A 24,283-nucleotide genomic window follows, 5' to 3' on the forward strand; every position below is an offset into this window, starting at 1 on the left:
AACCTCTTAACTTTGACCTGGGTCCTGTGTTTGAGTAACTTGTGTTTCAGGTAAAGTTCAGGATGCTTATTGTCTGTCTCTGTGCTGAATTTCCTGCTAAACATCTTTCATCATTTTCCTGAAAATTTCCTTTCTCCAAGCAATCCGCCCAGATACTTTTTAAAATCAGTTCTTATCTATTCAGATACGTTTTATCAGTTCATATCTCTTCAGATTGCAACCAGCAATTAGATTGCTTTTCCTTGTCACATGTGCAAGATGTCTACCTTTCCCTACATGGTTTCGGAGAACGTGAAATGTAAATGCTCACTTTTCATAACGAAACTGTGTTAAGTATAGCCATGTTTTAAGTTGACAGTGGTATACTCTCCTGAGACAATCATCTTGTGGAATCATCTTGCATTAGAGAAGATGAAAGAACCAATGATTAAAGCACACAGCTCGAAGGGGTCTGGTACAACTGTCCCAATTGTATTATTATTATTTTGCATATGTATTATATTGTTATTCTGTTGTTTATTTATATGTTGTAAACCACCCAGAGTGGCCCTGGCTGCCAGATGGGCAGTATATAAAGCAAGCAAGCAATCAAGCAAGCAAACAAAGAAAGAAACAATCAAACAAACAACAACAACTTGATTTTTGGAGATCACCAGTAGAAGTTTGTAGTTATAGATGAAGTGTTTATCCAGAGCAGTGATTCTGAAAGTATAAAGTTGCATAGTATGTCAGGATGCTGGTAGTAGACCTTAAGAGAAAAATTGAAAGGGAGGCGACTAATGATAAACATAAGCAACATTCCCTTAATTAGCAGCACAATTGGAACATCCAGTTTAGGGGGTACCAAGAAATGAATGAAAGCAGCACAGTTCCATTGAACATCTTTGTGTTCTTTTGACAGCTTGGATTCTTGGTCTTTTTAAGGCTTCTTTTGCTGCATTTTTTTGGTGGCCAGAATTTTTCTGCAGAATCCAAATCTAGGCTTCATATTGGTTTAAAAGGTAAGTTGTACATTCTATTTATCTCTTTTGATGTACTTAGGATACACTTGGATATCTAATAGATTTACAGCCTCACTTATCTTGTCTATCTCAGTAATGCTACCCCATTGCCCAAACACTTATCTTTAAGCTGAAAGGTTCCAACTAGATTTACTTCTTCTTGTACTCCCCTATTTACGCAAAGTTCACTGCTCAGTAATTATAACACAGGTGAGCAAACTATATCCCTCGTTCTAATTTCATGTGGCCCTTGGCCTAATTTCAATAGTCTCTGCAACTGATTAATTCAGAGTTCTGGTAAGAGATGGAAAAGCGACAGCCCTACTCCCTTTTGATCCTGATTCCACTGCTAGCAAGTAGCCTGTGGCAGATTAAGCTCCCAGTGGAATGTGGCCTCATTCCTGCACAGTAAGGTTCAACAGGATTATGTTGTGAACTGCCCGAAGTGGCCTTGGTAGCCAGATGGGTGTTGTAGAAACTGCATGCAATGTTACAGATTTCAGGACTTCTTCTTGCTTTCGAGTGCTCCTTATGCCTTACCTTCCATTCCTCTTCATCCTCAAAAACCGGTACAGTGGATATCAATAGCTATAGCAATATCGCCCTATGCCTTGCATCACCACGAGCTTTGAAATTAGAGAAGACACATTCACTACTTGAATAATGGAGAATTCTTCCAAAGATTTGGCTGAGTACCCTGTTTCCCCGAAAATAAGACCTAACCTGAAAATAAGCCCTAGTAGGATTTTTCAGGATGCTCGTAATATAAGCCCTACCCCAAAAATAAGCCCTAGTTAAGTGAAACCCTGCCCTCCACCATTGTGCAGCATTGTGCAGCAACCAGAAGATGCCATGACTGTACAGTGGTGCCCCGCATAGCGACGTTAATCCGTTCCAGGATTAACATCGCTATCCGGAAACATTGCTGTACGGAACAAAAAAGCCCATAAGAATGCATTAAACCCTGTTTAATGCGTTCTTATTGGGCAAAAACTTACCTTTCAGCGAGGATCCTCCATAGGGGCGGCCATTTTCGCTGTCTGGGTAAGGGAGGAATCCCTCCAGAAAAGAACTGGAGCCCTCTTCCCGGCTCCAGCCCCTCCCCCTCCCCACCTTACAGCTGACGGGCGGGAAGCTGCGGCTGCTCTTAGAAGCTTGCCTAGCAGCTAAATAGGCAGTGTAAAAGCACTGCCGAAGCCTCTGAAAGCGGGGCTTTGCCGGGGTGGGGGTGGGTGGGGGTGGGTGGGGGTGGGTGGGTGTCAGGGACAGGCCCACCCACCCCCCGCCACCCCCCCGCACCCCCCCTCGCGCCACCCCCATGGCAAAGCACCGCTTTCAGAGGTGCATTTTTACTGCTTAAATAGCCCCAGGGGGCTTCCAAAAGTGGGGCTTTGCCAGGGTGGGGGTGGGTGGGTGGGTGTCAGGGACAGGCCCACCACCACCCCGCCCCCCCGCCCCCCTTGCACCGCTTTTGGAAGCCCCCTGGGGCTATTTAAGCAGTAAAAATGCACCTCTGAAAGCGGTGCTTTGCCATGGGGGTGGCGTGAGGGGGGGTGCGGGGGGGTGGCGGGGGGTGGGTGGGCCTGTCCCTGACACCCACCCACCCACCCCCACCCCGGCAAAGCCCCGCTTTCAGAGGCTTCGGCAGTGCTTTTACACTGCCTATTTAGCTGCTAGGCAAGCTTCTAAGAGCAGCCGCAGCTTCCCGCCCGTCAGCTGTAAGGCGGGGAGGGGGAGGGGCTGGAGCCGGGAAGAGGGCTCCAGTTCTTTTCTGGGATGAGGGATTCCCCCCCTCATCGCAAGCTCTGCAAAAACGGAGCATTTGCGATGATGGGGGGGGAGCCATCATCGTGATGCGATTTTTCCCTATAGGAAAAATCGCAATACGATGCAAAAAGCGATGGAAAAATCTTCATCGCTATGTGGATTCTTCGCTAAACGGGGCACCCGTTAAGCGAGGCACCACTGTATTTGAATAAATGTAGATTGTTGTACATGAAAAAAAGTCCCCTGGAAATAAGCCATAATGCATTTTTGGAGCAAAAATTAATATAAGACACTGTTTTATTTTCGGGGAAACAGTGAAAAACCACAGTTTTAATGTAAAGGTACCTTGCGTTTGTTAGATTTTGCAAAATGGTAGATAGCTGAAGCATAGACATAGGCCAGAATCCTTTTGAGAGTTTACTCTGGAGTAAGTAAAATCTCATAAGTCATATCAGCATATTTGCCTGGTCATATAACTGGGTACACAACTGGCTTCTTGTCAATTAGCAGCAATTTTCCACCATAATTTAGTGGATTTCAGATGCTGCAGAATAAAATCCCAGTTGGATTCTGGCCGTAGTCTGTTGTCATTAGGAGGTCATATCATACCAATAAGGTGATGGCATTGTGCCATTTATGAAAATCAAACCTCGGGAATCTCCTCTCTCTTTGCATGACATTGTCTTGCCTGCCTTATCCTTTGGGAACTATAAAACATGAAAGGTAAGTGTGAGCTATTTGGTGAGGTTTCCTTTGTTTTCCTTTGTGAAATGGATGAGTCATATATCTTTCTGGCCAGGAATATATACTAGCCAGAAAGATATAGGGAAAATGTTCTGCTACAAAGTCTGCTTTTTCTTCGTGTTGTGAAAGACTTAATTGCTGTTAATAACTTTTAGATTATAATTAAAACTAGAGAATATTCAAAACACATACCGTATTTTTTGCACCATAAGACGCACTTTCCCCCCTCCAAAATGTGGGTGGGGAAGTCAGTGCGTCTAAATGGTGTGAATGCAGCAATTTCGTCGCTGCTGGCCCGGTGGGGGGAGCGTCGCAAGGGTCCGGGTGAGCCTTCCAGGACCCTTGCGAGGCTCCCCCACGGGGCCAGCACCGGCGAAATCGCCAGCTTCCAGGTGGGGGGGAACGTCGCAAGGGTCCTGGGAGCTCACTCAGATCCTTGCGACGCTCCTCCCACCCACGCACCGGCCAGCACTGGCAAAATCGCCAGGTTCTGGGAGTGTTTTGAGGCTTCCCAAGCCTCAAAACACTCCCAGAACCTGGCGATTTTACCCCCCCCTGGTCCCATGGGGGGGTGGGTGGAGGGTGGCAAGGGTCCAAGGGAGCCTCCCAGGACCCTTGCCACCCTCCCCCCACCCCCCACGGGGCCAGCCCTGGCGAAATCGCCAGGTTCTGGGAGTGTTTGGAAGCTTGATAAGCCTCCAAACACACTCAGAAGCTGGCGATTTTAAACCCCCCCGCTCCGTGGGGGTGGGTGGGTGGAGGGTGGCAAGGGTCCAAGGGACCCTCCCTTGGACCCATGTCACCCTCCCCCCACCCACCCCCATGGGGCCAGGGGGGGTAAAATCGCCAGCTTCTGGGAGTGTTTGGAGGCTTGGGGAGCCTCCAAACACTCCCAGAACCTGGCGATTTTACCCCCCCTGGTCCCATGGGGGGGTGGGTGGAGGGTGGCAAGGGTCCAAGGGAGCCTCCCAGGACCCTTGCCACCCTCCCCCCACCCCCCACGGGGCCAGCCCTGGCGAAATCGCCAGGTTCTGGGAGTGTTTGGAAGCTTGATAAGCCTCCAAACACACTCAGAAGCTGGCGATTTTAAACACCCCCCCGCTCCGTGGGGGGTGGGTGGACGGTGGCAAGGGTCCAAGGGACCCTCCCTTGGACCCATGCCACCCTCCCCCCACCCACCCCCACGTGGCTAGGGGGGGTAAAATCACCAGCTTCTGGGAGTGTTTGGAGGCTTGAGGAGCCTCCAAACACTCCCAGAAGCTGGCGATTTTACCCCCCCCCCGGTCCCATGGGGGGTGGTGGAGGGTGGCAAGGGTCCAAGAGAGCCTCCCAGGACCCTTGCCAGGCTCCCACCCACCCACCCCCATGGGGCCAGGGAGGTTAAATTCGCCAGCTTCTGGGAGTGTTTGGAGGCTTGGGGAGCCTCCAAACACTCCCAGAACCTGGCAATTTTACCCCCCCGGGTCCCATGGGGGGGTGGGTGGAGGGTGGCAAGGGTCCAAGGGACCCTCCCTTGGACCCATGCCACCCTCCCCCCACCCACCCCCACGTGGCCAGGGGGGGTAAAATCGGGAGCTGGCGATTTTACCCCCCCTGGTCCCATGGGGGGGTGGGAGGCTCCCTTGGACCCTTGCCAGGCTCCCACCCACCCACCCCCACGGGGACAGCGGGGGCAAAATCGGGAGCTTCCAGGACCTTTTCTGAGCCTGGAAAGGCTCAGAAAAGATCCTGGAAGCTGCCTATTTTGCCCCCTCTGTCGCCCGGGGGAGGCAGGGTGAGTCTCCAAAGGGTCCTAGGGTGTGTTCTAGGACTCTTTGGAGACTGACCCTGCCTCCCCTGGGGGCCAGAGGGGATGAAATCACCACCTTTGGGGGCTCTTCTGAGGCTTGGGAAACTTCAGAAGAGCCCCAGAAGGTGGCGATTTCACCCCCTCTCGCCCCCGAGGGAGGCAGGGGGAGGACCCTAGGGTGTGTTCCATAAGATGGACCTCTCCATAAGGCTCACCAAATTTTAGGAGAAGAAAGCAGATAATTTTTCCCTGTTTTCTTCTCCTAAAAATTTGGTGCGTCTTATGGAAAGGTGCGTCTTATGGAGCGAAAAATACGGTAGTTTTTTTTACTATGTATGAAACAGAAATTGTGCACGTGTCTGTAGTTAATTGAGATTCCAGAGGTGCAACTGGCACCCCATTGATTAGTCATGTCTGTTTTTGCAATTTTTCTTTTGTGTGCAGACAAAAAAAAAGCAACAGAATACTGGCCTTTACGTCATGCTGCTATGATGTAGCATGTGTTTCAAATAGAAAGAGTTCTGTGTTTCAAGTGGCAGGAGTTTGTTACTTCAACAATGCAAAATTCTGGCAATGCAAAATGCACCTGAAAATCTCTGCCAGCCATCAGTCTGGTCTTGCTCTTCAAAATACATGATTTCCCTGTGCAGGCTGCTTCATACATGTGTCATTGCAAAAGAAGCTAAGGGTGCTTGACAAAATCAAGTTCAGTTTTCGCTTGCCACATATTGTAATAAATGAACACAATGTCAAATACTGTACCTTCCTAGCATAAGTCATGCATCTTAGCATACATGTACAATGTATGCAATGACTCAGCAGGCAGTTGCTGTGGTGGTAAGACTGCAGAGGTATTGCTGTCTTGCTACTTTTACTGGTTGTCATGGTCACAAGTTCATACAGAGAAAGATGAGTGCAGTATCAGACATTTAAAACAATGCTGATATTATAGTTGTTTCCCCTTCATTACATGTTTGCAGTAGCCAGATATAGAAAACATACCTGGAGAAATCCCCCAAATGTAAGGTTCCTGAAAGAATTCTTAAGATCCACATACATATCCTTAAGATCCTTAAGGTGCACACATACATGTTCCACAAAAGGATTAAAAACAGTCTGATCTCCCCCCCCCTTTTTTTTTAAAAATGAATCCATTGATTTAGAAATAATCTTGGGAGACAGATCTCTCAGGTTTAGGGAGCCACTGGCAAATTATTACTGTTCTGCTGTTGGTGATAGAATATTGTTAGAAGATAAACATTATTATTTTAGAAACCTGTATATGATACAGGATACACAGTGTGTTGTAGTGGATTGAGTGAGGGACTAGGAAGCCATGGAAGCTCACTGAGGGGGTCCAACTGGCAAAACTTTCCTTAAATATCTCACATACTTTAAGAGTCCTATTAGGGTCACTATAAGTCAGTTCTGATTTAACAGCACATAACATTTATGATACAGCATTTTTCCAGTGCAAAAAAAAGATTTCCTTCCCGTTAATAGCATGAATGAACCAGTCTTCAGACATTTTTGATACCATATTAGGGTGTATAAAAGTTTCTTATTTTAAATATGTGCATTCTTTTGATGAAAACAATTGGCTTGCTGAGTGATTGCTGCCAAAATAAATTCAAATATATAGAACAATCTCTTTTCTTTCTATTGTTGGTGAACTATTTGGTTCACTGTTAGCTAGCAGCCTGAATTGTACACTTCTCCCTTGAATTGTATGAATCTTATCAGTACAGTTTTGTTTATTCATTTTTTTCAATAAATAAATAATTCAGTAAATAAATATTCAATAAATACTGTGCTACTATTTGTCTCCAGGAAGTAGTCTGAGAAGGGTGGGTCTCAAGCTTACCTTGTGCACTGTTGTTGGCAGTAGGTTAGGTTAAGTTTTATTATACGGCCATAGATCCGAAAATTCAGAGATGAAAACATAATACAAGATATACAGATTAAATAAGTTGTTATAACATATTGGCAGTATAAATCTTGAGTCAGGTGGTTGTCTTTATATAACATTTTACGAATTCTGAGAATAAAATAGCTACCAACTGTGTTATTAATTGGTTCTCTCCTGACAGTAGAAACTTCGGGTAGTCTGTGGGAGATATACTAGTACATTTACACATTATTGGGTAGTGATAGCAAATATTTTTGAACCTATATAAACTGCATTCTAGAATGGTGTGTGCCAAGGACTCAACTATTTCTTCCTCACAGGGGCATATCTTTTCTCCATAGGGAATGTTATTAAAGTGCCCTTTTAACAAGGCTGAGGGACAGCAATTAAACCTAGCCCTTGAGAAGACAAAACGATACCTTGGTACTGTGATTTGGTATAAGTAATTTGCTGATTTGGGAAGGTTAAAATTTAATCCAAAATACATTGGTGAACAGGTCTTGTCTGCACATGCTAGTGAATACTGGATTTCTATATCTTTAATATGTTGTACAAGCATTGACTTGGTACTGTCATAAGGCTGACTCAGAAAGAAGTCCATAGAGAAGCCAGAAAGATGTAATTTGTCTATAAATCCCTTATGCTATGTTGTTGGCAGTACAGTGGCCTCTGGTCTGATGCTGGTAGTCTGGCCAGCCCCCTCTCCTGTCATGATGGCCCCACGTGGCAGCCGGGGAGGTGTTGGGGCATGTTGGGGTGCAGTGTGTTTGTGTGTGTTTGTGTGTGTGTGTGTGTGTGTGTGTGTGTGTGTGTGTGTGTGTGTGTGTGTGTGTGTGTGTGTGTGTGTGTGTGTGAATCAACTATTTGTGCTTTGTAGTTACATTTTTGGAGGCATGAATTATGTGTGAACTACATAGGGGGTCTGGCACCCTAGCCCCAGTATTGTTGAAGGGGAAAGTGTACTGATCAGTTATGCTGGTGTAAATGCAGTGACATAAATTAAAATGGTACATTTCTGTTAATCACTGAGTTGCTGCTTGTATACATTATTGTGCACCACCCCATATGACTGATGTCTAGCAATGGATACAAGTGGCTACATACTAATTGGCATTGATTTCCTGCTGTGATTTATGCCATTGCACTTAGTTTTTGCTCTTCTGCAGTATTTGCGACACAATTATTTGATATTTTTTTAAAAAAATGCTTATATTTGGGAAACGGTAAATAAAAATCATTGTGTGAATTTTCCTGTAGACTTAAAAAGGGAGAGCTGCAAACTGCACAGAAATGGCAGACAACAAACCTGCTCTACAAAAAACCCTCCAGAATGTTGCATAAGTTTTTTTTAAAAGAGAGAGAGAGAGATTTGCCCATCTCTATCTGTGAGTTACATAATCTCTTTCCTAGAATCTCATCTGCACTTTTTTGTTGCACCACAAGGGGTCACAATACAATTATAAATATCTAATGGAAAATAAATCCGCTGAAGGCCTTCCACCAAAACCTAAAGATAGTGTTCACGTAACAGTAAAAGATCAACAGTAGAAAAGTTTATACATATACTGTATATATATAAAATCTGTAAGTCAAATGTCTTTTTTTTTTGTCTCACAGCAGTAGCAGCTTGTGAAACCTGCTATCAGATTTATCCAAACATCCTTTTTATGGTTCATTTTATACTGAAGGCTGGAGAAACTATCTGTGAAACAGTGGTCCTTTCTGACTCATCATTAGCAACACAAGCAGATTTGGAAGAGAGACAGGATAAGGCATTTATTGGCACAGTAGGTAACACAATTGAATGATGTACGATGCATTGAATAGCATTGCCATGTTAAAATAAGCACATTTAGTAATGCAGTACAAAAGGATGAAAACTGTGTTAACTAGACTGGCTGGCAGTACAGGTAGTTCAACAAAATAAATAGTTTTATTTATTTATTTAATTTATATACCATCCATCTAGAACGTGTCTACTCTGGGTAATTTACATAAAGCATAAAAAATAAACTAAAAGTAAAATCTGAATTAATCGCAGAATCCAAGATGGAAAAAGAAAAAGAGGAAAAAAGAAAAGAAATAGGCTAGGTGATGGCTGTAGGGAAGGCCTGTCTGCATAACCATATCTTCAGATTGGTATTGAAGGCTCTCAGCGAGGGGGCCAGGCGGATACCTACTGGTAAGTTATTCCACAGGTGAGGAACCACTGCCAAGAAGGCCCGATTGTTAGTTTTTCCCCTTCAGATCTCTCTTGGAGTTAGGCCCCTCGATCACCTGGTCTGATTGAAATGGGTGATATGGGTAGAACTAGGTGGAAGAAGGCGCTTTGCCAGGTATTGAGGGCCTAAACTGTTTAGGGCTTTATATGTAATACTTAGCACCTTGAAATTGATGTAAAAGTGGATAAGTAACCAGTGTAAGGCTGCCAGGGTGGGGGAAATATGGTGAAATCTTTTCACCCCGTTAATAACTTGGCTGCCGTGTTCTGGACCATCTGAAGCGTTCGCATCAGTCTCAAAGGAAGCCCCACATAGAGAGCATTACAATAGTCCATTCTTGAGACTATGAGGGGATGGACCAACATGGTGAGTGCCCCCACATCTAGATAGTGATGCAACTGGATGATCTGCTGAAGGTGTAAGTGGGTTGACCAAACCAAGGATGCTACTTGGGTCTCCATGGTAAGTGCTGGGTCAAGATGGACCCCCAGTTTGCAAATGCAAAAGAGAGGGAGTTCCCCAAACCACTGACATTGGGGCCATCCACCTGCAAGACCTCTGTCTTGTCCAGGTTCAACCTCAGTCCATTCAACTGCATCCAGTCAATGTATGGACATCTGAAACAAGCATCTTCAGGACTCTGTCAGCCCAGTGGATCATGTGCTGTGCAATGGAATGGACCATTCTGACAGGCCTGGGGCCAGTTTTCTTTCCCTGGGAGACTCTGTGGGCCTGATAAAGTGGCCCAAATATAAATAACATTGGGGGGAAAACCTTGAAGTCATCAGAAATATACTTATGATTTTGCCAAACAAATGTCTTTGGGTGTTTAATGGTTCAGATGGCTTCTGTGATCTTTTTAAAAAGTTTCCAGTCCAGTATTTTTTTTTTTTTTTGGTCTAGTCCAGCTTTTCTTTTGTTTTCTTTTGGGAAAATATTTTTTGCTGTGGAGATCTGGGCTGCAAAAGCAGTTTCAGTGGATCTCATGCAGGTTCTAGGATGTATTTTGCCCAGCCTTGCTATAGTGACACAGTCCATGCATTGTAGGTAATTGAATGGGAGCACTGCTGTAAAAAAAATGCAAATTAGCAAGGCGGGTGGATAAGGAAATACTCTGCGGGGCCTGTTGTCAAAGACAGGTTGACATTTTTAATGTTGCTCTAATTTATGACAAGAGGTTGGATCCAAAGGTTTCCTTTTGTTATAGCAAATGCTGGATAGCTTAGTGAGTTTGGTACAGTATGTGTTTGCGGAGGCAGAAGTTGGGAGTTGAGTTCCCTAGTGTTCCTACTATAATTGCCTTTATCAATAAGGATTGACTTCAGGCATCCAGTAATAATTCTACAACTTTCATTGAGTGCTACATCTACTTGTTTTGCAAAGGCTGAACCATACCACAGTGGACTGGTATATTCATCTGCAGAGTAGCATAGGGCCAAGGCTGCAGGTCTTAGTGTTTGTGGTTGTGTGCCCCAAGTGGTTCTCAATGGCATTTGAAGAATATTGTTCCTTGTGGAGACCTTTAGCTTTGCATTTTGACACTCTTTCTAATGGGTCAGTGTTTGACTCAAAGTAACATCTAGGTATTTGGGGGCAAACCAATTATTTAGTTGGATGCCCTTCCAGGCTTGTTTCTCAGGTGGAAGGCAGGTATTTGAGTCTTAGTAGGATTGGGTTTAAATTTATTTCTATCACGATGTGTGCCAACTTCTTCTAATGCATCTACCATCTGAAAGCTATTCTGTCATCTTAAAGTATTCCACTGACTAAACAGCAAGTACAAGATTGTCAGCATCAATAAAACTTATGTTGCCTTGAAGGAGTGGTTGATCACTGGCATGCAGAACAAAACAGAAGCCAGTACATTTCCCTGGAAGAAGCCATTCTTTTGAGTCCTCCATTGGCTGTGTTGCCCTTGAAAGTTAATGAAAAATCTTTTATTTTGCAAAAGAGTTGCTATTACTTTAGTCAGCTGATAATTCTTGTTTAGACTATAGAATTTCAGCAGGAGTACTTGATGATGAATAGATAAGGCAGCCAAGAGCTCAACAATAGCTTACCTGTGTGATCTTCCCAATTTCAAAGTTGTCCTCAATATGTTGTATTAAATGATGGCATACTCATGAAACGAATACTCAACGAATTCCTTATTTTCCTTGATTAAGGCTGCCTTGATATGACAAGACACCTGAGAAATGTTCAAGGTCTGAGTGATTCCTTGGCTCCAGCACAAGAAGGAGATAAGGAGTGTTTTCTTTCTCACTGACATTTTTGCAATTTATACAAAATGCTTCTGGGACAGTCTGTGCAAATCTAGTGCCTGTTTTCTTTAAGAAGCAAACTGAATTGAACTGAGCCAAGTTATATAACTTGTGTAAGTAATGCAGTTTACCCAAATCACACAATTTGCATAAGACTATCAAACCCTCTTGTAAGGTGAGAAGAGTAAAAATCTGTTCTGTGTCATTACCTGTGAGGACAAAACACATAAGGACTTGCATCCCTAGCCTTTTCTTTCCCAAGCACTATCCTTCTTTCCTGTCAGTTCACAAGGAAATTCTCAGACTGGTAGATTCTGAGAGGGCATGTCTCATAGGGAAGCACAAATCCTGTTGTTTCCCAAACTGCATCTCCTTGTTTAACTGCTTAATAATTAATAATAATAATAATAATAATAATAATAATAATAATAATAATAATAATAATAATAATAATAATAATAATAATAATAATAATAATAATAATAATAATAATAATAATAATTTATTGTCATTGTAAGTATATACACATACAATGAAATTCACAGACACCCAGAGATCAGACACATGCACACACATAAAATTCCCCAAACACTCCCCACCCACTAAAAGTCCCCCACTAAAAATACAAACATCTAATGATGGTAGGGCCTACTGAAAGAGCAAACAATGAAAACCAATGAGCTGGCTTATGTTGTACTGTCTTCCATTTTTCGGCCCCTTGTGTTGCCTCTTGACCCCACTGCGTTAGGGCTAATGCAGCTTATGGGCTGAAGCAATCCACATTTCAGCATGAACCTGAAAGGAAAACCCGAGGGGTAGGGCATGGCCTGGAACTGATTTTGTTTTAAATTACCCAGGACTCTTGTTAGAGATCTTTTCACTCATCTTGGATTGCTGGAGGGAGCTATAGAGATGTATTCCTCAATTTAGAGAACCTTGAGGAATAATTGATTACACAACTTAATTAAATATATTATGGAGACCAAGCCCCATTAATAGTAATTGAATCCCCACCCTGATACTTTTCGCTCTCTTCTCTATAATGCTGCTGGAATCTTTTTCTGCTCTGTTTCTTTTTATGGAGAGATTCAGAGCTATGCTAAAAAATGGCAATCATTGAAATAAGAAAAATAAAAATAGGCATGTAAGAGGAGAGATTGTAATCTGCCACTGAAAGGTGTAGGTGGTTGCTGTTTATAATTTACTTGCACCATTGCCAAGAGGACTGCTTACATATGAAATCATGCAACATAGCTGCCTTTGAGAAGACTATATGTGATATATTGGAAATCTGTTAAACCTTCTCATACTTGAAGCACACCAGCCTTTCAACTCCAGTACTTCTGTGAAGCACTTTGGTTTTTCAGGACAACAGGGAAGCTTTGCATCAGTTTGAAGGTGTGTGTTCTTACTATTACTTCTTTTCCTGTTTTCCAAAAGCATTTTCTTCCTTAGCAGACATAATTATGACAGAGGGGCTCTTTTTTGTGTGCCCTTGCTTAAAATTATTTTTTAAAAAGTAAATTAGTCAACTTAAAATGGCATCATTTTAAATCTGTATATTGGATTGTGGTAATGGCATGAGAATAGAGTCTTGGCTTTTTTTTCTGTTTTACAAAATTTCTGGAGCAGCTGCATAAGAAATGTAAAACAAGTGTAAGAATGTGCTACCAGTATTGCACTGAAAAATTGAAGATGCAGGCTTATCCAGGAAAGGTGTGACTTATATGGTGATTGCTGATCTTCTAGATTGGCTTTGTTTCATTTAAGCATTTGCATTATGTGTTTTTAGATTTCTATTACCAAAGCACTTTAAAATAAAATTTACACAAACCACTTCTGTTGCCTGATTTAAACACAACTGTGACTATATCTTCTGTCATTTGTAAAAGATATAAGAGGGTATGACCTCCATAATGAGTCCTTGAATGCCTTTAAAGTTAAGACAGTTTTTGGGGTTTGCTTGCTTTTAATTATTTAATTGTATTTTAATTGGCATATAGTTTTATTTTTTTTATTTTTAATTTATCATGTTTTTAATTGTATTCTTTTTAATACTGTGAGTTGGCGTAGGTCCCCTTATCAAGAGTAAGTTCACTTATAAATTATTTTATTTATTTATTTATTTATTTATTTATTTTATTTCTATCCCGCCTATCTGGTCATACTAGACCACTCTAGGCGGCTTACAATTAGAGCAACAATAAAATTATTAAAAACATTACAAATAGACAAAAATGGAAATCAAAGAATATAAAAGAAAAATCGTCAGGGATTATCTGTTGGGAAAGCCTGCCTATACATCAGTGTTTTCAATTGTTTCTTAAAAATGCCCAGCGAGGGAGCCGCGCGAATCTCAGGAGGTAAGTTGTTCCAGAGGCGAGGAGCCACCACCGAGAAGGCCCGATTTCTGGTCTTCTCCTTCCGGGCCTCTCTCGGTGTCAGGCTCCTCAGCCTCACCTCCTGGCTCGCACGGGTGACACGGGTAGATCTAGGTGGGAGAAGGCGTTCCACCAAATATTGAGGTCCTAAACCGTTTAGGGCTTTGTAAGTAAGCATCAACACTTTGAAGTCGATGCGGAATCGGATGGGCAGCCAATGCAATGCGGCCAGAGTGGGCGAGATATGTTGGTATCTTCTCACTCCACTGAGTAATCTGGCCGCAGCATTCTGCACCACCTGTAGTTTCCGCAGCAGCCTCAAAGGTAGCCCCACGTAGAGTGCATTGCAGTGGTCTAATCTTGAGATTACAAGCGCATGTACCAAAGTGTTGAGAGCCCCCACATCAAGGTAGGGTCGCAGCTGGGCTATCCGCCAAAGATGGAAAAATGCGGTGCGGACCACGGACGCCACCTGGGTTTCCATAGTAAGCGCCGGGTCCAGATGAATCCCCAAGCTGCGAACTCCATCCCTGGCAGGCAGGGTCACTCCCCCAAAAATGAGGAAGTTTCCCAAATCCCCAACTGTGGGAGCGCCCACCCTCAGTACCTCCGTCTTGTCCGGGTTTAGCCTCAGCCCATTCTCCTGCATCCATTCCCGAACGGTCTCCAGGCAGCGCTGAAGGGACAGAACGGCATCTCCTGTAGTTGGAGAAAAGGAGATGTAGAGCTGCGTGTCATCCGCATATTGATGGCACAGGGCTCCACACCCCCTGATGACCCTCCCCAGCGGCCTCATATAGATGTTAAACAGCATTGGGGAGATGATCGACCCCTGTGGAACCCCACAATTGAGGCTCCACGGGGCCGAGACATTCTCCCCAAGCTGTACTCTCTGGGGGCGGTCCTCCAAGAAGGAACGGAGCCAGGCAAATGCCCGGCCACCTATTCCCAACTCGGTGAGCCTCCCCAGGAGGATACCGTGGTCGATGGTATCGAAGGCCGCTGAGATATCGAGGAGGACCAGCAGAGACATTTTGCCTCTGTCGGCCTCCCTCAACAGGTCATCACACAGGGCGACCAATGCCGTCTCTGTTCCATGGCGCGGCCTGAAGCCCGATTGGAATGGATCCAGGGCATCTGTGTCATCCAGGAACGCCTGAAGCTGATCGGCCACCACCCTCTCGACTACCTTGCTTAAGAAAGAAACATTGGCGACGGGCCTATAATTGCCAATTTCGTCCGCCGCCAAACTAGGTTTCTTTCTTATGGGCCTAATGAGTGTATCCTTGAGGGCAGAGGGAAATCTGCCCTCAAGGAAAGACCCATTAATTATTACAGTAGCCCATTCCGTTGTTGAAGGCCTGGCTGCCTTGATTAGCCAGGCCGGGCAAGGGTCCAAAGAGGAGGTGGAAGCACGGCAGCGATCAAGCGTCCTGGCCACAGTGTCGGGCGAAACAGGCTGAAAGGAGTCAAAAATCACCGGACAAGACGGAGCGCTGGACATCTCAGCTCGACTCACTGTATTCAAAAAAGGGGAGAGGTCCCGGCGGATGGCCTCCACTTTAGATTTAAAAAATGCTGCAAATTGGTCCGGTGTAAAACTAGGGGGAGGCCTATCACCCGGGCCAATTCCGGATAGGTCACGTACTATACGGAATAATTCCGCCTGCTGATTAGACGCCTCGCTTATCCGGTTAGCGAGGTATGTTCGACTGGCAGCCTTTACCTTGGCCTGGTAAAGGTTAGTAGCGACCTTAACAGCTATGCGATTAAAAACCGTCGGGTCCTTTCTCCATTTGCGCTCTAGCCGTCTCCTGACCCGCTTCGACATCCGGAGATCCTGGTTAAACCAGGGCGCCGGGCGATCTCTGCGGCTGAGAGGGCGTTTAGGCGCGATCGTGTCTACGGCACTAGCCGCGGCTGTGAACCAGGCGTCAACCAGAGCCTCGACAGGAGCGCCAGCCAGGTCAGCCGTAACCCCTCTCATGGCATCCTGGAATCCGATCGGATCCAGTAGCCTTCGAGGGCGGACCATAACAATAGGTCCCTGCTCCCTGCGAGGGGGGAGAGCCATCTTGATGGTACACTTTATTAGGTGGTGATCCAACCATGACAAGGGGACCGACTCGAGGTCAGTCACCATCGGACCACTCTCGCTCCCATTGGTGGAAAAGACCAGGTCTAATGTGTGGCCGCCCACGTGTGTAGGGCCGTTGACATGCTGGGACATGTTCAAGGCGGCCATGGTCTCCAAGAACTCAAGAGCTGGTCCGGACGTTTCTGCCCCCGCATGCACGTTGAAGTCCCCCAGGACTAGTAGCCTCGGGGAACCCAGCAGTGCCGCGGAGACAAAGTCCACCAGCTCCGGTAGGGAAATGGCTGGGTCGCGGGGAGCACGGTAACCCAGCAAGATCCCAATACCGTCCCTGGCCCCAATCCACACGTGGAGAGCCTCAAGACCCGGCTTTACCACCGAGGAGCGCCTAACCACCTCCAAGGTGGACTTATAGAGGATGGCTACTCCCCCTCCCCGTCCCTCCAGTCTACCCTGGTGTTGGACAGCATAACCAGGCGGACAAATAAGAGCTAGGGGGGGACCCCCCTCTCCGCCAATCCATGTTTCCGTTATGCAGGCCAGGTCTGCATCTTCCTCCAAGATAAGATCATAAATCAGTTGGGTTTTATTAGATACAGACCTGGCGTTCAACAACACCAGGCGTAGAGTAGAGGGACGGCTGGTCTGGCTACCTCGATATTGGGGGTTGGTTTCCGTCTCAGAACAAGGAACAGCCTGTAAACATCTGTTCATAGTTCTTCTGACACGAGTAGGGACGGATCCAACACCATATCGCCCTCTACCCGTAATCACAGTGATGTTTTGTGGCCCCTCGCTGGGAGGGCAGGCACCCCATTCCATGACGAGAAGAGAAATAAAAAGAAAAGGGGAAAGAAAAAACTAATAACTTAATTCAAATATACAAAAAAGGATAGTACAATAAAAAGCTAAAGTAAGTACATCAATAAAAACATATAAACCAGCAGTACCAAACTTAATAATAATTAAATTAAGTTAAACAAAAATAGTAACTTAAAAAATAAATACTAATGAGAAAAAATCACAATAGCTATCCCCCACATATATTAAAATTGGACTTAATGCTATTAAGTCAGATGTTCTTCGTGCAAAAAGGAATAGCAGCAGCAACAGCGGTGACGGGGACCAGGCGAGAGATGAAATTTGCGCCACCATTTCCTCCTACGGGAAACGTCTCTCACTCAATGAGCTGTAGGGGCTGATGTTCTTCGGCTCCCCTGGGTGCAGGCACGCTGGTCTGGTGGGACCCTAGAAGCAGCACTGACTTAAAAGCCTTCTTACCCCTTGAGCCAGGTGGCTGATGTTGGAAAGGGGGAGGCAGCCAGAAGCAACAGGGCCCAATCCTGCAGAGCAGAGGAAGACCTAGCCGGCTCTCTTGACAAAAAAGGCTGGCAGCTACTCAGCTACAAACCCACTGTCTCTCACTCAGTGAGCTGTAGGGGCTGATGTTCTTCGGCTCCCCTGGGTGCAGGCACGCTGGTCTGGTGGGACCCTAGAAGCAGGACTGACTTAAAAGCCTTCTTACCCCTTGAGCCAGGTGGCTGATGTTGGAAAGGGGGAGGCAGCCAGAAGCAACAGGGCCCAATCCTGCAGAGCAGAGGAAGACCTAGCCGGCTCTCTTGACAAAAAAAGGCTGGCAGCTACTCAACTACAAACCCACTGTCTCTCACTCAGTGAGCTGTAGAGGCTGATGTTCTTCGGCTCCCCTGGGCGCAGGCACGCTGGTCTGGTGGGACCCTAGAAGCAGCACTGACTTAAAAGCCTTCTTACCCCTTGAGCCAGGTGGCTGATGTTGGAAAGGGGGAGGCAGCCAGAAGCAACAGGGCCCAATCCTGCAGAGCAGAGGAAGACCTAGACGGCTCTCTTGGCAAAAAAGGCTGGCAGCTACTCAACTACAAACCCACTGTCTCTCACTCAGTGAGCTGTAGGGGCTGATGTTCTGCGGCTCCCCTGGGTGCAGGCAAAAACAACCAAAAAAAAAAATAATGATAAGTGAAAGCATGGTGTTGGACTATAGTGAAAGTCAAAGGTGGTTGTAGGACTACGGAACTAGGCTGTTCTTTTTTTGATCCCTCGTGTAATCTAAGTAGATCCTTTAATGCAGGCTTGTCCAGCCCGTGGCCCGAGGGCCGCTTGCGGCCCAGGTCAGCTTGTAATGCGGCCCAGCGCAATTTTTTATTTTTAAAGAAATTCCAAAGTTTCAAGTTACACTGCCGGCACTTGCGGCCGGAATATTGCCGGGGCACGTCACAACAGTAGAGGGAGAGAGAGGGAAAGATGGAAGGAATGTGAGGGGAGGGGACAGGGGAGCTGTGTGACTGCGTTGCGCCGTCCCCGTCAATAGGCGGACCCCCTCCCGGCCCCATAAAGCTGCCGGAGTCAAAGGTGGCAGCTTCTGCTGTCTGAGATCGCAGCTGCCAGTAAGCGCACTTGTAGCGGGGCTGCGGAGGATGGCTAGGGCTGCCCCCCCATGCTTCCCAAACCAAATGTATGTGCGGCCCAAACCAAATTTTCATCTTCTAATGTGGCCCAGGGAAGGTGAAAGGTTGGACACCCCTGCTTTAATGGAAGCACTGTGTCTTAGGATCCCTTGCAACAATGTAAAGGTTCCTGGGGAAACTCTCAGAGACTGCACCAGGCAATTGTGTAACGTAGCACAAGGCTTGAGGCTATAACCTTGTGAGTAGCTGTGTGTCTCATTGACTGATTAATTCAAAGCATTTTTCTTGCCCTTGATCAAATCAGATCTCAGGGAAGTGTACAACAATGCAGATAATAAATTATTTAAAGCCTAATGCAATACAATAAAACAGTGACATCAGAGAACTATAATCAAAGACAGCAAATAAAACACATTTTATTCCTTTTCCTGTTTACTTTTAACACATTGTGAGAGTGAAATGAAAGGCACTCCGCATGAAATATTTTGAGGGGAAAACCTGGGATGCAAGTCTGTGCAGAAAATTACCAATTAACTTTGTATTCACAAGGCCTTATTAATGGATTTAACTTTTTTTTTCCCTAGTCGCTCATGAGTACTGGAACAGCAGCTGAATTAAATACTGAACAAAAGCAGTTCAAAATTAAACCATTTCTCTGGCACAGTCTTCTTGTTTGGGTTTGTGTACACAACAGCTGCTCTGAAATAGATGAAGTACTCAGACATGTCCTATTCTATAAAGAACAGCTTCATGAGAAAAACTGGTAAGGATAACCTTATAACTTGATATAATCTTTATGGCAATAACCTTTGTATTGAAATGTTAAATAACCTTTATGTCTAAATGTTAATCACCCCAAAGTTGCCTGTCAAAAAGATTTATATTTTTTGTGCCAGAAGGAAAAGCAATTTATGTCTTTTGTATTGCTTCACTTTATCAATAAATTGTTTCTGCTTTTTTGGCTGGAAGTACATAATATGTATTTTATCAGTTTACCTATATTATATTATTTCTGCTATTAACGGACTTTATTTCAGCATCCCAAGGTACTGTAATTTTCATATAACTAAACAGCTGCAGTGAAGAGCGACATCCTTCTGGGTCAGGTACTGGTCTTCAATTGTGGGTGCACTTTATTTGCAAAGTTTAATTGAAACTAATTTTGGATGCCTTTAATTAATTTTACACTGGAACTTTATTCTAGATAGCTTCTGCGAATTGAAACTTCAGCGGGTTGTGATAGTGGATTATACTGGTTAGAACTCTGTAATATACCAAATTTTAACTCACTTTGTTATGAAGAAACATTGGATAAATGTAAAAGGTCTAAAAATAAACTCTGGCTTTTTGAATTTGGCCTGAGAATCAGACTGAACTCTGCTCCAGATCATCAGACATTTGGTTGTGTAAAGTTAGCAGAGGCATGGAATGATAGAAGAAATTGATAATGTTCAGTGTTAACTTGACAATGTAGAAAGCTAATTTATTCTGAGTCAGTCCTTTGATTTGACATCAACTCTTGGTCTAAGCCTGCTTAACTTCTGAAATCAGATAAAAAGGGGTACATTCAGGATGATACACTGGTGCCCTTACCTTTCTTTTTTATGTTTGATAGTATGGAAGCACATCAATTTGGAACATGAATTTGTTGATTATCAGCTTGATAATTGCAGGTATCCATTTTTAAATCTCCTCCATGATTTCTGTAACTGCATGGAGAATCATGTGGCTTCATCACTAGTGAATTATTGAGAAAGTGTGAAATAGGGTCTTTGGATTTATCCCTTAATCTTAAATTCACAGTAAGGACAATGTAAGATGGATTTGGTAATGGCTGTCTGGCTCACATGTGTGTCCAAGCCTATGGATCTGTGCAGTCTGCTTAATTTGAAGTAGTGATTTTCACCTGGGAAAAGAGAAAGCAAACAAACATGGCAGAGTCGAACAGTTCATTCCCCATAAATTACCCTTCCTTTCTCCTATTTTCAGGTTCAGGTCAGGCAAAAAATTTCAGACGTATGAGAATACGATGTGATTTTTTTTTCTTGGAAATGTAGCAGAATTTAGCACGAAAAACGCATAACAGAAATTAAGTTTCAAATCTAAATATTTGTGTCAGTGTATTTGCGTATAGTGTTGCCAGTACCACTGTGGTATAATGCTGTACTACTAATACATGTGTACAGTCAAAAGCTTTCATATGCTGTAAGACACAGAAATGGACAGTTAACTCTGGTGTTGTAATTCCATCTGTCCTGGAATTATGGAACCTTCTGCTTGTGCAAAGCTGTCATGAAGAAGCTGTATCTAAAGCTACCATATGTAAACTGGAGGAATATATTAAAATAATGTAGTAAGATCTTAATTGTGCCTGTGCAAGGCTCTAATGTAATGGACCATGGACTCTGAAAGGAAGCTCTGAAGCCTTTATCACTATGTCGGCATCTTTGCTGCGATACCTGGTGGCCTGATCTTGTTGCATTGCCTAATCCACCACCACATTCGATAGCCAGAGGGTAAAAAGACAGCTAACAGGCTTATCAAAGGCTGTCAGAGACAGCAGAAATGGGCCCTGCCTCACTCCATAAAAGTGCTGAACCACAGGGCAGAACAAATATATATATATAATTACAACTCCCCATACTCTCCTTAGAGCAGGAATGTTTAAGGATCCACAACAGACAGTAAAAATAATTTTAAGATGACCGTATTTCTTCGTAATGGTCTCAGTGAATGCACACAAATGGGTTAATCCTGCGCCTGCGCAGGGCGTTCGGAAGATTCTAGAGCTTTAGAAAAAAGAGTCAATTAGCTCCCTCACAGAGGGTATATAGGCTCCGCCTCCTCCATCTTCCTTTCAGTTCCTCTTTTTCCACCGTTCCGTTAGGACGTTAAGAAGAGCAGAGCATCCATACTTAAGTATACTAGCTTAGCTAACCTTTTCTTCTTATTTCCTTTCTTTTATTGTTGTTTTATTGTTGTTTTATTGACAGAACCTGCCCTACTTTGAGTTCGCCATCATTCTGTCCCCCTTCCCCCTTCCCCCCTGTTCTTCAATGGATTCCTTTTGTTTTATGGCCCCTCGGGCTTCAAGCAGTGTGCCGTCTGTTTCCGCTAAATTCCTCTTTCAGACGGCCACGACATGTGCTTGTTTTGTCTGGGAGAATCACACCTCGACCAGACTTGCATTGCTTGCAAAGGTTTTTCCAAGCAAGCCATTAATCTCAGAGGCCAATGGCTTCAATCTTTTCTCTACGAGAAGACTCTTCTTCCCGCCATGGAAGACTCCTCCCTCTCTGCACCAACCCCTCCACGTTCGGAGGCCTCCAAACTTCTCCTGCTGAGCAGTTGGCTCTTACCATCTCCCTTCCTGTGAAATCCAAGGAAGCCTCAAAACCGCCAAGGCGTCGTCTCGAGTTGTCCTTCCTGTAAAAAGGAAAACCAACGATAAGCCTCCAAATCTGAAGAAGTCAGCTAAACCGTCTACTGTGCCTCCTCCAGCTCCTTCAATACTGCTCGAGGAGTCTTCGAGGGAAGGAATTGGACTTTCTGATACTGAGGAGCACATTCCTTCAGCCCAGACGGCTCAGGATATCATGTGCATATCTCCGAACTCGGGCCGATTTGAGGCTGTGCCAGATGCCAGCCAGGCCATTGCCCCTTCTAGCCCTCGATACTCAGGGCGGGCTGATACCGAGTCTCTATCCTAACAGGAGTCTGTCCACGGCACTCCTAGAAAAAGCATGGAAAAGCGTAAACATACAATTCCGTACTAACCTAGAGATGCAGGAAATGGATACCATCCACAGGGTCCGCCACAGTTTGGCCACCCTTTTTACACTCCGTACCAACCGTGTCCGTACCAAGGCTATGTTTACCCACCGGAGCTTCAAGGCACCACCATGCCTCAACCACCGTGGCACCATACCGTAGCTCCCCCCACGCTACATCAGCCACTAAACGCGCTAAATGCAGCAGCCGCCACTCTTCAGTGCGAGCTGCCACTCTATATTCCGGCCCAGGAGCTCACGATACCGAGCCCTTTTCCCCGTCCACTCAATCTGACATGGGCGTTGTACCAGAGGATGCAGTACCGCGCCGCTCTCCTTCTCTAGCCTCTCAATCCTTTCCAGATGACCACTCTATGGCATCTAGTGAATCCGATGCTCCTGATGCAGTTGGTCAAGGCTCGTCTTTCTAGCCTTCTCTAGAAGACTTCTCCTCTTATGCGCAACTTATTATGCGCATGGCAAAAACCCTTCAGCTGGATGCACAGATCCCGCAACAGGAAAGGGACCTAGTTTTCCAAGACATGGAGCAGGACAAAGCCTCCCCTCCTAGTCTAAGTCTCATCCCAGCCCTCTTCGAACTGGTCAAAACTTCATGGGACAAATCACCCGCGATGGCTCAAGTCCCTCACAAAATAGAGCATCATTACAAAACCCATGGGTCGGATTCCGATTTCCTCACTAATCATCCAACTCCATCGTGGTTGAAGCCACCCAATACAAGTCGTGTACCCGATCATCAGCTACACCCATTGACAACGAGGGAAAGAAAATGGACAATTTAGGCAATGAGCTATATGACTTTGCTGCCCTTTTGATTAAAATAGCCAACTATCAAGCGACTATGGGTGCCTACCAAAAGCATCTTTGGGACAAAATAATCCCGATGTTGCACACCTTACTTAATCCTTCTAAAACGGAAGCCCTCAACGTTTACGAAGAGGCCAATACTCAGGCAACAGAAGTTTGCTAATGATGATAGCTGTCAGACGCCATGCATGGCTCAGAACCGCCAGTATCCTTGACAACACGAAAACAAAAATCGAGGACCTGCCCTTCAATGCTATTGGACTATTTAATTCCAAGACTGACAAAATCATGGAGAATGTACACAAAATGAGAAAGACAGCGAAGTCTTATGTACCATACCAGCCGTATAGGTACCAGAAACAGGCCTACAAAAAGCCTCAATACCAATCCTCCATTCAGTACCAACCCTTTTGGTACAGTAAACAACAGCAGGACTGGACTTATGAGACCCAACAGTCCACCGCTCTGCTGTTCAGGCAGCAATGCTTTTGCAGCCCCAAGCAGTCTTTTTGCAAAACCCAACATAGGGGTAAGCACTTCTCTTAATCATTTGTATACCATCAGATTGTTCCCATTCCTTCAAGAATGGTGCAGCATCACTACCGACAAGTGGGTCCTTAATATCATTGAAAAAGGCTACCTGATTGAATTCTCAATGAACCCCATTACCATCACTTCTATCCAAAGGGCCTATAACCAGAGTACCATCCTCTGACTCCAGCGAGGGTTTTTTCTCACATTACTTTGCAGTCCCCAAGAAAGACGGCGGCATAAGGCCCATCATGGACCTTAGAGACCTCAATCAATACATCCTATACAAAAAAATCCATATGCTGACTCTTGACTCCATTCTCCCTCTTCTGTCCCAGGGAAACTGGTTCGTCACCATCGATTTACAGGACACCTACTTCCACATTTCCATCTACCCATCTCATCAAAAATCCCTCCATTTCCGGTTCCACCACGACACCTTCCAATTCACCGCTTTACTGTTCGGGCTCTCCACAGCCCCCAGGACATTCACAAAGTGCATGGCACTGGTTGTGGCATACCTTCGTACTAAGGGGATAAAAAT

At 44.9% G+C, this 24,283-nt stretch overlaps 1 protein-coding gene across 5 annotated transcripts in view; it reads left to right on the forward strand.

Annotated features, from left to right (window-relative positions):
* TMEM232 (transmembrane protein 232) overlaps nt 1–24,283 on the forward strand; it is a 218,430-nt gene that overhangs the window by 43,894 nt on the left and 150,253 nt on the right. For all 5 annotated transcript variants that reach the window (XM_020779999.3, XM_020779996.3, XM_072992470.2 and 2 more), the window contains 3 exons: nt 902–1,001; nt 8,828–8,997; nt 19,195–19,373. In XM_020779999.3, the coding sequence (XP_020635658.3) occupies nt 902–1,001; nt 8,828–8,997; nt 19,195–19,373 (449 nt within the window). The remainder of the gene's footprint in view (nt 1–901; nt 1,002–8,827; nt 8,998–19,194; nt 19,374–24,283) is intronic.

This window comes from Pogona vitticeps, chromosome 2 (assembly GCF_051106095.1).
Source record: "Pogona vitticeps strain Pit_001003342236 chromosome 2, PviZW2.1, whole genome shotgun sequence".
Classification (NCBI taxonomy): Eukaryota; Metazoa; Chordata; class Lepidosauria; order Squamata; family Agamidae; genus Pogona; species Pogona vitticeps.